Genomic DNA, 12,919 nt, shown 5'->3' on the forward strand with positions numbered 1-12,919 from the left:
CAAAGAGTCATGAGATACACTCAGTGGCCACTTTATAAGGTACACCTGTACAATCTAATGCAATGCAACAGCTCTGACTTAAAACATTAAATATTCAGTTTTTGTATTAATTCAACTCTATGTTTTAGCATGATGGGTTGTACTGGACTGGATGAAAAACGTAACACTGTAAGTTTTATAAAGGTTGATTTTATAGCAGAACTGTTGTATTGGATTTCAACAGATTGTAGAGATGTACAAACCAAGGTTGTATTTTAAAGCCACAAATCGCTTAACATACTTAATAATTGATTGATTGCGGATACATTATACATGTAAACATCATATGCACAAACTACACTGGTGCAGTAAATGGCATGACAAAGCATCTTTAGTGACTTACCTTTCTCCAACACACGTCAGCTGTTCGATCTCCGTCATGACCTCAGCTATCTCAAACTTCAACCTCTGAGAGGAAAGAGTGAGACATGTCACATGGTTTCTTTCTTTGCATTAAAACAGGATAAAGTGCGGCATGAGATGGGATACGGTGTACACGGTGGAATATTCATCACTTTTTGTGAGCAAACTGGCTGTACAAAGATCTACTGCAGGTCAATTTGCATGTCATACAGCATGCAAATAGAGCAACAGTGCTGCAGAAGATAGCCAAAAAAAAGAGATAATGACTAAAGTTCAGAAGTTAAAAATAAGAATATACTATATACCAAATAATTTTTTTTCAGGTCCATATTACAATGATATGCTATCAATACAGTGCATGACATTTATCAGAAAAAGCTAGACTATCACCATAGTTACAGTGCACTGTTAATGAAGAGAGGCTTCAGCTACTGTACAGACGTTATATTGCTCATTTGTCCAAACACAAACCTCAATATCATCGAGCAGCTCTCTCTTCCTGCGTCGGATGTTTGACAGCTCATCCCTCTCCTCCAGGGACAGATCCTCAGGAACTGAAACACACGATGGAGAAAACACAGCACACCTTAACTCTCATTTGCACACAGCTCACACTCATTATACCCGCTCAGCTCACCGCAGATGAGGAGAAAACAGAAGTAAAGCCCTAAATCCTAAATCTAGTACTCACAAGTTCTAAAGGAGTTCACCACCAGAGATGGAAAATCGAAAAAGATTCATCATCCTCCCCCTCATACAGTGAAGTGACAGGGCTGCTGCTGTTGTGGCTGCTGCATTGACTGTTTCCCCTTGTTCAGCTGGAACAACACATATCAAGAGCCTGCATGTTCGTCTTAATTAACTCGCCAAAGAGAGAAGGCGAAGGGTCTTAATTATTCCACTTGAAAGTGTTTTGCCCCCACCCTCCTTCTCCATTTGGCTCAGGGGGAAATTCTATTAATAAAACCAATCCAGATTAAGTTTTCTTTCATTAAAAGTGAATTTGGTAATTTAACACGGCCTAAGACCCTGATTCCCCGGCCGTGAGGGTTTCAGAGCCCCCGGGCATAAATGAGCAAGAAGGGAGAATGATTCACTTTCTGTCCGCTGTTTCTTCCCCCCTTGTTTTCCACTCTTGTATTTATGCCTCAATCTTGTTTTTCAATCTTTTATCCCTCTTGTCTCACCCACGCACATTTTATTTCTCAATTTTCCTCATCCTTTCTGAAGCACAGAGAGCCTGTGCAATATTGCTTCATTAAGCCAGCTTAGAGGCAGAAAACGCAAATCTCTCAACAGGAAAATGGCACCACTAATATCACAGCCACAGCTTTGTGCCCACATTTTGCTAAAGGAGAGATACATAATAAAAAAAAAAATCACTTGTTATTTTCCCTCGCAGGCGGGAAGCAGTACCAATTAAAGCAAAACAAGGTCACTGGGCTCAAGAGGAAGCATTCGGCCCGCTTTTAATTCAACAGCTTGTAAAAGAGTTGCGTTCAGAGGAGCCAAGTATTGTTGTAGATGGTATGCACGTTAACAGTGAGACAAAAAGCGCTTCCTAACCTAGTCGTTTATTCCTGAAGCACCGTGATGAGGATCAGGTAAACAGCAGCAGAAACAGCTGAGGGAATTCCTTTGTGGGGCCATGTTTTTAATAGACAAGAGAGGGGATATAAAGGCACAATGAGTGAAAGTATGACAATAAAGACGTTAATTAGCGTTGCTAACCTACAGCAACCTCACAGCACTTATGCAACACAAATGTGAGCGCTGTGACTGTAGCTGTCCAATTAGTGCTCTTAAAAAGTTTCACGGTTTTACACAATTTCTTTAATCTTGTACTTGAGGAATGTTGGAATGGAAAACTTTTTGGCCTTTAATTATTTAATATTTAATGGAGGAGCCTGTATCAACTGTCCATGTGTCCCACAGGACATCTCAGGAAAAGTTAAAACTTGAAGCATCAGTTCGACCTTCTAGGAAACACTTGTTTTTGCTTTCCTGAGCAGATTAATACCACTCTCCCAAAATGTGGAACTGTCCCTTTAAACTGGTTGGGCTGCTAAGGGCATTAATATGAAATGTCAAAATGTTTGACTCAGATACAACAACACAGTCACATTTTGACAAAGCCTGGGGGGCTGATCCGATTTCTGCTTGTGTTTTGATGGTTACTACAAAAAGTGATTGGCCTGAGGAGACACCATAATTTGAGGTCAACAGTTCAAACTTCAAAACGTTGTTACTGCTACTGCACTGTTCCAGTTTTAATAAAGCTGAGGGACCACACAGCTACTAAATGGCCCGAGGTTTAGGCACATGAATTATTAATTCATTCATTAATTGGTGTTACAGAGTTTGCACACAAGATATATTTTGCAGAGTTGAAACATCATCTAGAGCAGTGATTCTCAACCATTTTGATGTCAAGGACCCACTAATTGATTCACATAAAGGCCGAAGCCCAGTATTTGATAAGATGTAGTCTCAGAGATCCCCGCTTGATAAGATACTAAGATAGTTATCCCATGATAGAGAAACCTATGAACATAGTGATTCTTATACATTCTCTCATTGGGCTAACTTCTAGTCAATGAATTAATAGTGAAATGAAAATATTCCCCATATTTTGGGACTGTTGCCTGCTAAACATCAGCAGGTTAGCATGTTCAAATACTGACGTTAGTATTTAGCTCAAGTGCTAGCCTGGCTGTAGACTCAAATACATCTCAAATGTATAAATGTGTTTTGACTTCTATGATAAACTGAATACCTTTTGGTTTTGAGCTGTCGTTTGGACAAAACAAGCAAATCGAATTTAGTAGACCAAAACATTAATCTTAGTGGAGAAAATAATTCTTCAATAATAGAAAAGAATCATTAGCTGCAGCTCTAATATTTGGATTCTTGTTTCGTCTTTACGAATATGTCACTCAGAGGAAGGAACTGTGCCACAGCTCCATGTTTCCCATTTGCCTGAGGCTGTGCATTAGCTAATGGAGATATCCACTGGCTGCAACAATGTGCATGATTACAATCTTGATTCATTATCTAATTTAATGAAAAGAAGAGGATGCTCCCTTTAATAAAATCCTACCACCATTATCCTCCAATCCAGATCTGTCTTACTGGATATACTGTAATATATGTCTTTCCAACCACATGTGATAACAGAGGGGACTATAAAAACCAGTCCAAATGTCTCTGTTCCAGTGGATAATCTCGTTCAGTGGTGGGGGGCTCCTCTACAGAGGTGGTCCACCAATTACATTATTAACACAGTTCCCCCTGTGACCTTTTTATGAGTCATTCAGGAAATTAGTTTAGTGTCTTAAGCAAGCACAGAGGGAGTCAGAGCTGCCAAAGCTGGTTGTTGCCTCCATATTGGCTCAAACCAAACATAGCCACGCTTGAACGATAATCTATTAAAATCAATTACGCCGTGAGTCAAAACTAGACTTGAAGCCCATTTTAACCTTTGAGACTTCTAAAAGAAATCTGCTATATGAAAGCTCAGAAATCCAGCGTATTGAGCGGTGGAGTTGAGTGGGTCCAAAGGGTTTAAACATGTGCACCACAGAACAAGAGGCTCCAGTAATTCTCCCCTAAAGACAAAATCCCTCAAAATCTACTTTTAGGAGAAAATCCCCAGCTGCTCTTCACACCCAAAACTAACAACTGTCCCTGGCCACCCACTGAAACTAGAAGCTTTGATGGCATTTGAACTAATGCTGGGATGCTTTGGCACGCACCACCTCCACATCACCTACGTCAACCTTCAGTTTCATAACTTACATGTTTAAGCCATTTGTTAGAAAGGACAGACACAGATTTAAAAAAAAACAATTATCAGGCCTTCAGAACTGATTCAAGGACTTTCCTAAGACCAGTCTCCATCCATTTATACCAGTTGCACAGGAAACGCAGCGAGGTACTTGGAGCACATGGAGCTCAGAGTGAAAATCCCACGCTCACTTAACACTGGCTGCAGTCCCAGTTTTCACTGACTCGTATGAGTGAGAGAGGATTTGTCCAGATCTACTGGCTTTAAACTGGCGACTTTACCCGCTTTAATGTCTTTTAAAGTGGGTGAGCTTTAAAAAAAGATAACCCTGTTACTCTGGTTGGCCCTGCAGCACACTGGGAGACATGCAAAGAAGAGGGAAAGCAAGGAAAACTTCTTCTGGATCCAGACTCTAATCTGAAACCCGCCACTCCCAATCCCTCTAACTGTAGACGATGACATGCACTGCATTAAAGCCTGGGTCACAGACGTGCGGATAGAATTGCCCATACACACCAAGGCCAGCTGGCACTAATCCCACAAACTCGCCCTCCCCGCCGCTCTTTAAGCCTGAGTCTGTTAGAGCGGAAGTGTGATGTATAACAGCGTATGCACAGATGTTGCAGCTGACCGGGCGCTGCCTGCCTTTAACCTACTTTGCATCAGTGATGCTGGATAAAATAATGTGACAGCATAGCAGCAGATAGTCTGCTATCTGTCTGCAGAGGCACTTTGGCTCTGAGCCACAACGCAAGAATGCTGGGACATCAGCGCAGAGGCCAATGTGAGGAGAAGGAGGTTGTGATACAGAGGGTGAAAGGCCATGCACACAGGAGACATGCATAATGCCATTTAGCAATAGAGATACTAGATAATAGAGACACTTCAGGGTTCTGTTCCAGGAAAACCTCATTCAAAATCACATTAACATTTGTAATAATAAAAAAGAGACGTTGTTTATTTAATATGTATGTGTAGATTTTAGATTACAGCTGAAAATTACATCAATAGATCCTTATCAATATAATGAATATAGAGGAAACTACGCTGCCACGTTTTCATGGAGTTGGTTGTTTAACTTTTAATTAATTGCAGTCTTTGCAAGTGCTGTAGATGCTTATATGTCTTAATGTCTTTAATGTTTTTCAAAACCCCAAAAGTACTGAATGAGAGATGGCAATAAATGTAGTTGGTTAGCCAGGACGTCATATGTAGTATTTAATGAGGAAAACAACTGAATCTGTGTATCTGAATCATGTAGTTCTCTTTCCTAAGCTTGTTCAGGCATGATGGTTATAGCGCCTGATGATGAATATCTACTCTAACGCTGCTTAATTTTTCATTTCTCAAACTGCTGTTGCTGCTGAAAATGTAAAATCAGAGCCGCAACGCTGCAGATTGTTTTCTCGATTAGGAAATTCATTGTTTGCAATTAAATGCCAGAAAACAGTGAAGAATCCTTTTTTTTCACCATGACGATCTCCTACATCCCAAGGCGACGTCCTCAAAATGCTTGTTTTGTCTGACCAACCGTCCAGAACGATTGAAGATGTTCAAATTACTATCACATATGATACAGAAAAGCAGCAAATCCTCACAGTTAAATGATTGATTATCAAAACAGTTGACAATTTATGTTGCTTCTGATTAAATATGGGAAAAATAAGTGGTTTTAGCTATACATAAAAAAAAATTTATTTGCATGGCACTTTACACACAAAACACTTGTTCATAGCACAAAAAGAAAGAACAAAAGACAGAAGAAGAAAGGACAGACCATACAGCAATCACTTAATACAGAAAACAGACTCTTGAGTGTATGATAAATTATTATTGGGCTAAATGAATTAGGTATGGGGAGAAGCAGCAATCATCAGAGATTATTCCTACACAAGTAGAACATTTAGTCTTAACAAACAGACGCTTCCTTTCAAACTGTATGAATTATTGATAAATGTATTTATCTGTGTTGGGTTTGGCGTCTGTGCCTGTGACATTATTACAGTACACAGTGCTGTCGCCCGTTCAGTCATAATTCAATAACAACAATCCTGGCCGTTGCGTGAGAAGAGAGATTTGGGGAGCTAATATGGCTTCTAGTTTTTAACTACCGCTGGGGTCACGAGGAGAATCGGGGGCTCGGGGAGCTGAAGAGTCCGCACGCTGATTGCTCTGGTTAATCTGCAGTTTTGGGGAGGGACCCCCTGCTGTGAGTACATTTTGTGCGGGTGTGTGGTTGCATAGGAGGTGGTCTGGACACGATGTCCTCCTTATATCACACATCTGCTCAGCATCAGCACTATGTCAACACTGGATTCAATGAACACCGCTAGTAGAATCTAAGGGGCTTCCACTGCCATATGCTGGCAGCCAAAGTAACCATAATCTGATGATTTGATCGGCCTGAGAATGAATTAGATGGATGCTGTTTCTTCTGGCATCCTGGCAGGATGAGGGGCTTTCACAGGCTCAGTGCAGTCCAAGTGGCTCCCTGTTCACTCACTGCAGCAGATCTCAGATGATCATCCAGGTTTTAGGAAGAATTTAGAGGGAAGCTGTAAAAGCGTCTCTGTTAATATCTTTCACTCTTACGCTCTCACGGGGCTGGAATATCTAAAATTCAGCATAAGGGGCTGAGTACTGGTGTGACATAGAGTTAAAGCCTCTTTACTACTATCTACATCTAGTTCACATTACTTCCAATCACTCTGGAATCTAGACTACAATATGTCATTGTTTATATGCAGCATTCACACAATGTCTGCAGAATGGGAAGAACAGGAAATCCTCCTGTTATTCTGACTTGGGAATGTTCACGCATTGTTCCAAGATGGTTGCTTATACTGCTAGCTTTGTAGTCACACTGATAATTTATTACATTATTGTTTATATTGGATTTTATTTAGATGTAACTGCCAACGATGGCAGCTTTCCAGCCATTTTCTTCTCACCAAGTGAAAGATATCGTCACTGGAATTAGAAATTTCAAATACCTGCAACTCTGAATTTCAACTGTTGTGTACAACCTCACATAGCTGCTAGCATGGCTGTAGATTCTTGTTGTAGCATTTCCTGGCTTTCATTACCGTAAAATTCAAGCTTCACAGTATCAGACCTAACTCGTAAATAATTCTGGTCTCAACAAACGTGTAGAAGATGCAGATGTGAAAGACGACGTTTATTTGAGGAATTATTTCCTGAGAGACGCTGCAGTTGCTTCCTGTGGCTGTCAGGTGATTGACGGGAAGCAGAATGAATGTAACGCCTTATCTGATATGAACACGCTCACCTCCATTATTGTGATAGATATCTAGCTCGGGAGCAATTTTGAAATCTGTACTGGGCGCTTTCCATTCAATACACAACAATGAACGAGGGGAAATAAGTTTTCATATCTCCAGTGACGTTGATTATGAGCAGAGACCAGCAGGGAGAGGGTCAACCTGGATGATTGGCACCAACTTCATACCTTTCAGTGAACAGGACATGGTTCGGCCTCAAGCCCGCTTGGAAGTTCAGGATGTCCCTGTGATGGTTGTGCGCCTGCCTGCAAAAACACTGACTTTGGCAGACCACCTTGATCGAATTCACAATGAGACCAGAGCTACCTTTGATCAAAACAACAGAAACCACCCATACCGTTTAGATAAGTCTCTCTCTTGGTAGTACCTCTAGGTTACCGTTCCATATAGATGGATCTTGTTAAATATCAAACTGTCCCATGGCTACCTGCTGGATCAAAGACTTTCCAGTCAAAAGCAGCTCTGTCCTCACTCGGTCTGTTTGAAACAGAACAGAAGAGAAAATATACACTTGATCATGGAAAAAAACGCAGGAAATGAAATGAAAAAGTGCCAGGACATGTTATTAAGGTGAGAACGAGCTGGGCATTGGTGTGGTTCTCCATTTATTTTAAGCCAGAAGCCAAGAAACACACATCTACCCTCCAGACTCACACCCACACTCTTCCTCCCCCCCTTCATCCTGTCTGTATGGTCAGCTGGACCCTGTTTTCTCTTAACCCTCCTTTCACTGAAATTAGGCATGGATTACTCGAACACAGTACATCTCTGCTGCCCTTAATGTCTGTCTGTGTTCCTCCCCAACTCCGGCTCATTTAATTTGCCATTCCTTTTGTCTCCCATCTGCTCTCTGTCTCGCCCTTAAAGGGCTTCCCCTCTCGACAGCTCCGAGCAATAATTCCAGGCAAAGACTACCTCTATTCACAAGAGCAGAAATGTTGCCTTACTGACAAACCGCTACGATGTCTTGTCTACCACTCACACACACACACACACACACACACACACACACACACACACACACACACACACACACACACACACACACACACACACACACTACCATGGTGATGGGAACATGTCAGGAAGCCTCCTCAGTCTCTCCCCTAATCAGGTCCATATGTAGTCTTCTCTCTCAACACTCAAAGAGGGCAGTTTGTTACAAGCTCAATCCCTGCACATCACGCGCCAGCACTGTCTGTGGTTGTGTGTTTGTATTGTTGCATGTGGTATAATGTACTGTATGTTTAATCTTCTAATGTTGTGCCACAAAACCCATAATCTTGGCAGTCAAAATGAATTTCTGTTTCTTTCCAAATCTCCCCTTAAGCCTTTAAACAACACAGCCAGCCTGCTGGGTCAACCAACGAGATTGTAAGGAGTACATTTTAGCTCCTTGTTTGGCATCTGTCGACGCACATAAGAGACACATTTTATCTAAATTGTTGCAGGCATTCATTTCTGGCTACTGGGGTGTTGCAGGAAATTTGGCAGTGGTGAATTAAATCCAGCTCCGTGTATTTTATACCCAAGGGGAAATTCTTTCTGCAGCCAGGTAAAAAAACAAAACAGATGTAAAGTATGAAAGACGTTCACATAAAAGCTAAAGATACACTTATATATCATCATGCAGTACTGGTGATACCGGGACTAGTTATTATTTCAAATGAATAGTTTGACAGTTTGGGAAATACACTTATTCACTAAATGCCGAAAGTTAGATGAGAAGATTGATTCCACTTTCACCACTATAAACCAGTAGACCTAGCTTAGCACAAAGCCTGGAAACATCTCTGTCAAAATGTAACAGAGTATGCCTACTAATAGTCAGTCCCTCCCACAAACAGCCCAGTTTCTGTACAAGAAATAAATAAAAGTGTTAATAAACAAGCTTAAGTTAGCATTCCGTTACATTTGAACAGAGCCAGGCTAGCTGTTTTACCTACTGCAAGTCTTTATGCTAAGCTAAGCTAACACCTAGCTGTAGCTTTATATCAAGCGTACAGACATTAAAATAATCTTCTTGTCGAACTCTGTGAGAAAATAAATACGCATATTTCCCAAAATGTCCAACATTTTCTTTACCTACTGATGTCTGAACAACTGTGGAACTGATTTTAGGCTTCTTCTTCTTTCTTTTTTACTGAACTATCTAAACATTTCATGTTTTAATGTTTTTCAAACAGATTTCCTCATGTCTTTTTCCTCCAGCGTTTCTACAAAGAATATACTGAAGGGTAAATAGTCACCACATGATGCCTTTGCTTTACATTCTTGAAAAGATAACGTTCAACTATTAATTTTTTTCTTGATTAATTAGAGAGATTAAGTGTTTGGTCTATTTAATGTCTAACCAACATACCAAAGTTTTTTTTAGTTTACTGTCATAGAAGACTATTAAAACCAGAAAATATCAATCTTTGAGGGGCTGGTTCTAGTGTATCTTTTGTCTTTTTTTGCTTTAAAAACACTAAAACAGTTGCTGATTAACTTCTATCTATCAACTACTAGACGGTGGTTTTATGCATTTTAGCAGTAAGCAGATTCCACATGCAGCACATCTACAGGCTGACATTAACATGCAGATGCAGAGAGACACAGATGTCTGAGCTCTGTTGGTGCTGCTGTCTAGCCATTCAGCACCAACCACTTACAATAAGCCCGCCAGCCTCCCAGGGCGAAGTATAGCTAGAGAGCAGCCACAGCTCGCCTCCAGTGACTCTCTGATGTCCTCCCACACACTCACCCTACAGCCACAACAAAGACTGTACCCTAATCACACCCACTTCCCCCTCGTATCGACTGATCCCCCTCAGAACTACAGTACTAAATGCCAAGAAATTACACATCCAGTACGTTGATTCGGGCTTTCTAAAAGCCACCTTAGCTTGGGTTTCATGCCTGCTGGGGTGAATGTGATATGAAATAATTGCATACAGTCAGAAGTCCATTAAGTTTGAGGAGATAATTACAAAAAATTCAGACTAGAAAGGCACCATTTAAATTTTCTTTTGATATTTCACTGCAAGAGAAGAACTATCAGAAAAGCCAAGGTGAGCACTTATGATTCTGCTCTCAGTGTCCCCCATTAACAAAACCTTACAGACAAAACAGTAGCGCTGCAGTCAGATAGGATTTGTTGTTTTAGCACACTCTCGCACATTCAGTCCGAAGAGAGCAGAAGAATTGAAGGAAAAGACTTTCCCATTCAGCTTTTCCCACGGTCAGATAGACAGAAGAGTGTTGATTGACACAGTGGGGTTATCACTGCACTTACACGGGAAATATGGTCAAGGAAACCTCACAGGACCCCATAAACAAACATTTTAGCACATTTTGTGGCGTCTGAACCTACAAACACAAGACATGTTTTGTTAAAGAGCCTCAGTCGTCACATACATCTTTATTCAGGCGCAAGGAATTTTTAAAAGGTGAATTCTACCCATTTTAGCATTTTAATACCCCTAACTCCCAAAATGGCCATTTACTCAGCCTATATTAATCCCTTGACTGAAGCATCACAAAGCTGCTATAAAGAAGAGAAAATACAAGAAAGCCAAGTGTTAAAATTCATGGCCTCCATCCAGCCGTTCAGTGAACTGCTTTCCAGCCAATTTCTGCTTCTGTGTTCTTTCCACTTCTCCATCCAGCTATACAATGATGCTAAAAACAGACACATGAGTAATAAAAACACTTCAGATTTCAAGCCTGTTGCTGATTTTCTTCCATTTTGAGGCCAGGCCCTGTCTGCTCAGTGGCATGTTAACTGAGCAAGAAGCGCCAACTCTGATTAGTGAGCGCAGTAAACATGTACTAATGAATTCCATGCTACAGCTGAGTCCCGCAAACAATGCAAAGTGGCACAGTTTATAGTTTCATTCAGTGTGTAGCTAAGTTTAGCTGACAAATATCTGCAGGTTAGTCTCCCCTTGTTCCAGCACCAATGATGTGTCTTACTGATCTAATGTGCCTCTGATGTTAGGAATAAATATGTAACATCCGATTACACTTTCAAAATAAAGGTCACAGTTTGGTTAGGTTTAGGAAAAGGTCATAATTACGTTATGTACCTGACAAATCAATGTTCTCTTGACTTCTGGTTTCACAGGGGACTCGAACAGCGGTCTCCTCGGTGAACATCTTATGTTTGAGTGACCCATCCATCTACCCTGACCTCCTTTCTACGTGTACTTGCACATCTCTCTCTATCCTCTAGTGGATCAGCGGGTCTATTACATGCTTTGGTTTGGATTTATTTGCAAATTTCAAGCCTGAATATTTAGTACACCGATGTAACTCGTAATCTACAAAAGGCCTCTTAGTTCAGAAACTTTACTGTCATTTCCTTGGTTTGGGGCCCAGGATAATCAGTAACTCTGATCACCCAAATGCAGCTCCCCTCCCCACACACACTTTCAGCTTCATTAGAGGAAGTCTGTGGGAGTCTTATCCGTTTATATACCATTTATTATTCTTAAAGAGCATATGTTGGCTCTTTTCTCTGTTGATTGGTTCACTGGTGCAGAACAAATTATAGCCCCGACTTTGAACATATAGAATATACGGTTTGCATGCGTACTTCAAATACAGGCGTGAGAACACAGTCCCTAATGTACACACACAAGGACAATAATTTGCTGGCATGCAAAAAAGCTCCCCAGAACTCTAAAAAGCAGAGCTCGTCATTGGATGGATTCACGGACACTGAGCTGAAAGGTCCCCAGAAATGGCTTTGACATCGTAAGTTTTGTTCATAGTCTTCTGAGGTTTGTAGTGAAGTCATGATCAAGATTTTAATTTTGAGTCCAATCTGATACTTATATTTACCTAAAATTTAATGCTGTTTAAATATGTATCTGAACACACTGAAGTAACAGCTGTAGACCACTAAATCTGACATTTAACATGAGCTACTGAGTCCAAAGGGAAGATTTTTTTAACTGGAGAATGTCACTCCTAAAATTGACGTGACACAATCCACTCTTGAAGAAGGTGTAACTTCGACTTTGGTTATTTATTTAGCACTAACTGCCTGCGCTGTGATACCGGCATATCGAGGTGTGCATGTGAACAATGTTAAGTGATGTGTGCAAGACGTCAAGAGGCACTGAGAGTGTGAGTGAGTGAGTGAATGAGAGCTCTTAATTACTTTAACATTTATGGTAAGTTATTTTAGTAATTCACACACTGCACAGAGCTGCACGTAATCTCTCTGAGCTTCTGTCATATGTTTCCACTTTGATCACAGACAGTGGGCCTCTGCTGCTCTCTGACATCCTGTCACGTGATTCAGTGACCGGTATCTCTTTGACCGGCCTCATATATGGTGGGTACACTGGTAGAACATGCGAATACCTCATTTTTGAGGGAACATTTATGGCTAGGGAACAAAATTAGTCAGTACTGAGTGGCTGGTAACATTTAAACA

General features: G+C 40.9%; 1 protein-coding gene across 2 annotated transcripts in view; it reads right to left on the reverse strand.

Annotated features, from left to right (window-relative positions):
- LOC127373351 (cytohesin-3) overlaps positions 1-12,919 on the reverse strand; it is a 31,558-nt gene that overhangs the window by 16,763 nt on the left and 1,876 nt on the right. The window contains exons 1-3 of one of the 2 annotated variants that reach the window (XM_051417766.1): positions 1,094-1,178; positions 874-956; positions 383-447 (exon numbers count right to left, since the gene is read on the reverse strand). In XM_051417766.1, coding sequence (XP_051273726.1) covers positions 383-420 — 38 coding nt within the window. In that variant the 5' untranslated portion in view covers positions 421-447; positions 874-956; positions 1,094-1,178. Of the gene's footprint in view, positions 1-382; positions 448-873; positions 957-1,093; positions 1,179-12,919 lie in introns of those variants that run through there. The other variant, XM_051417765.1, reaches the window with a different exon arrangement.

The sequence above is a fragment of the Dicentrarchus labrax genome, unplaced genomic scaffold (genome assembly GCF_905237075.1).
Source record: "Dicentrarchus labrax unplaced genomic scaffold, dlabrax2021, whole genome shotgun sequence".
Classification (NCBI taxonomy): domain Eukaryota; kingdom Metazoa; phylum Chordata; class Actinopteri; family Moronidae; genus Dicentrarchus; species Dicentrarchus labrax.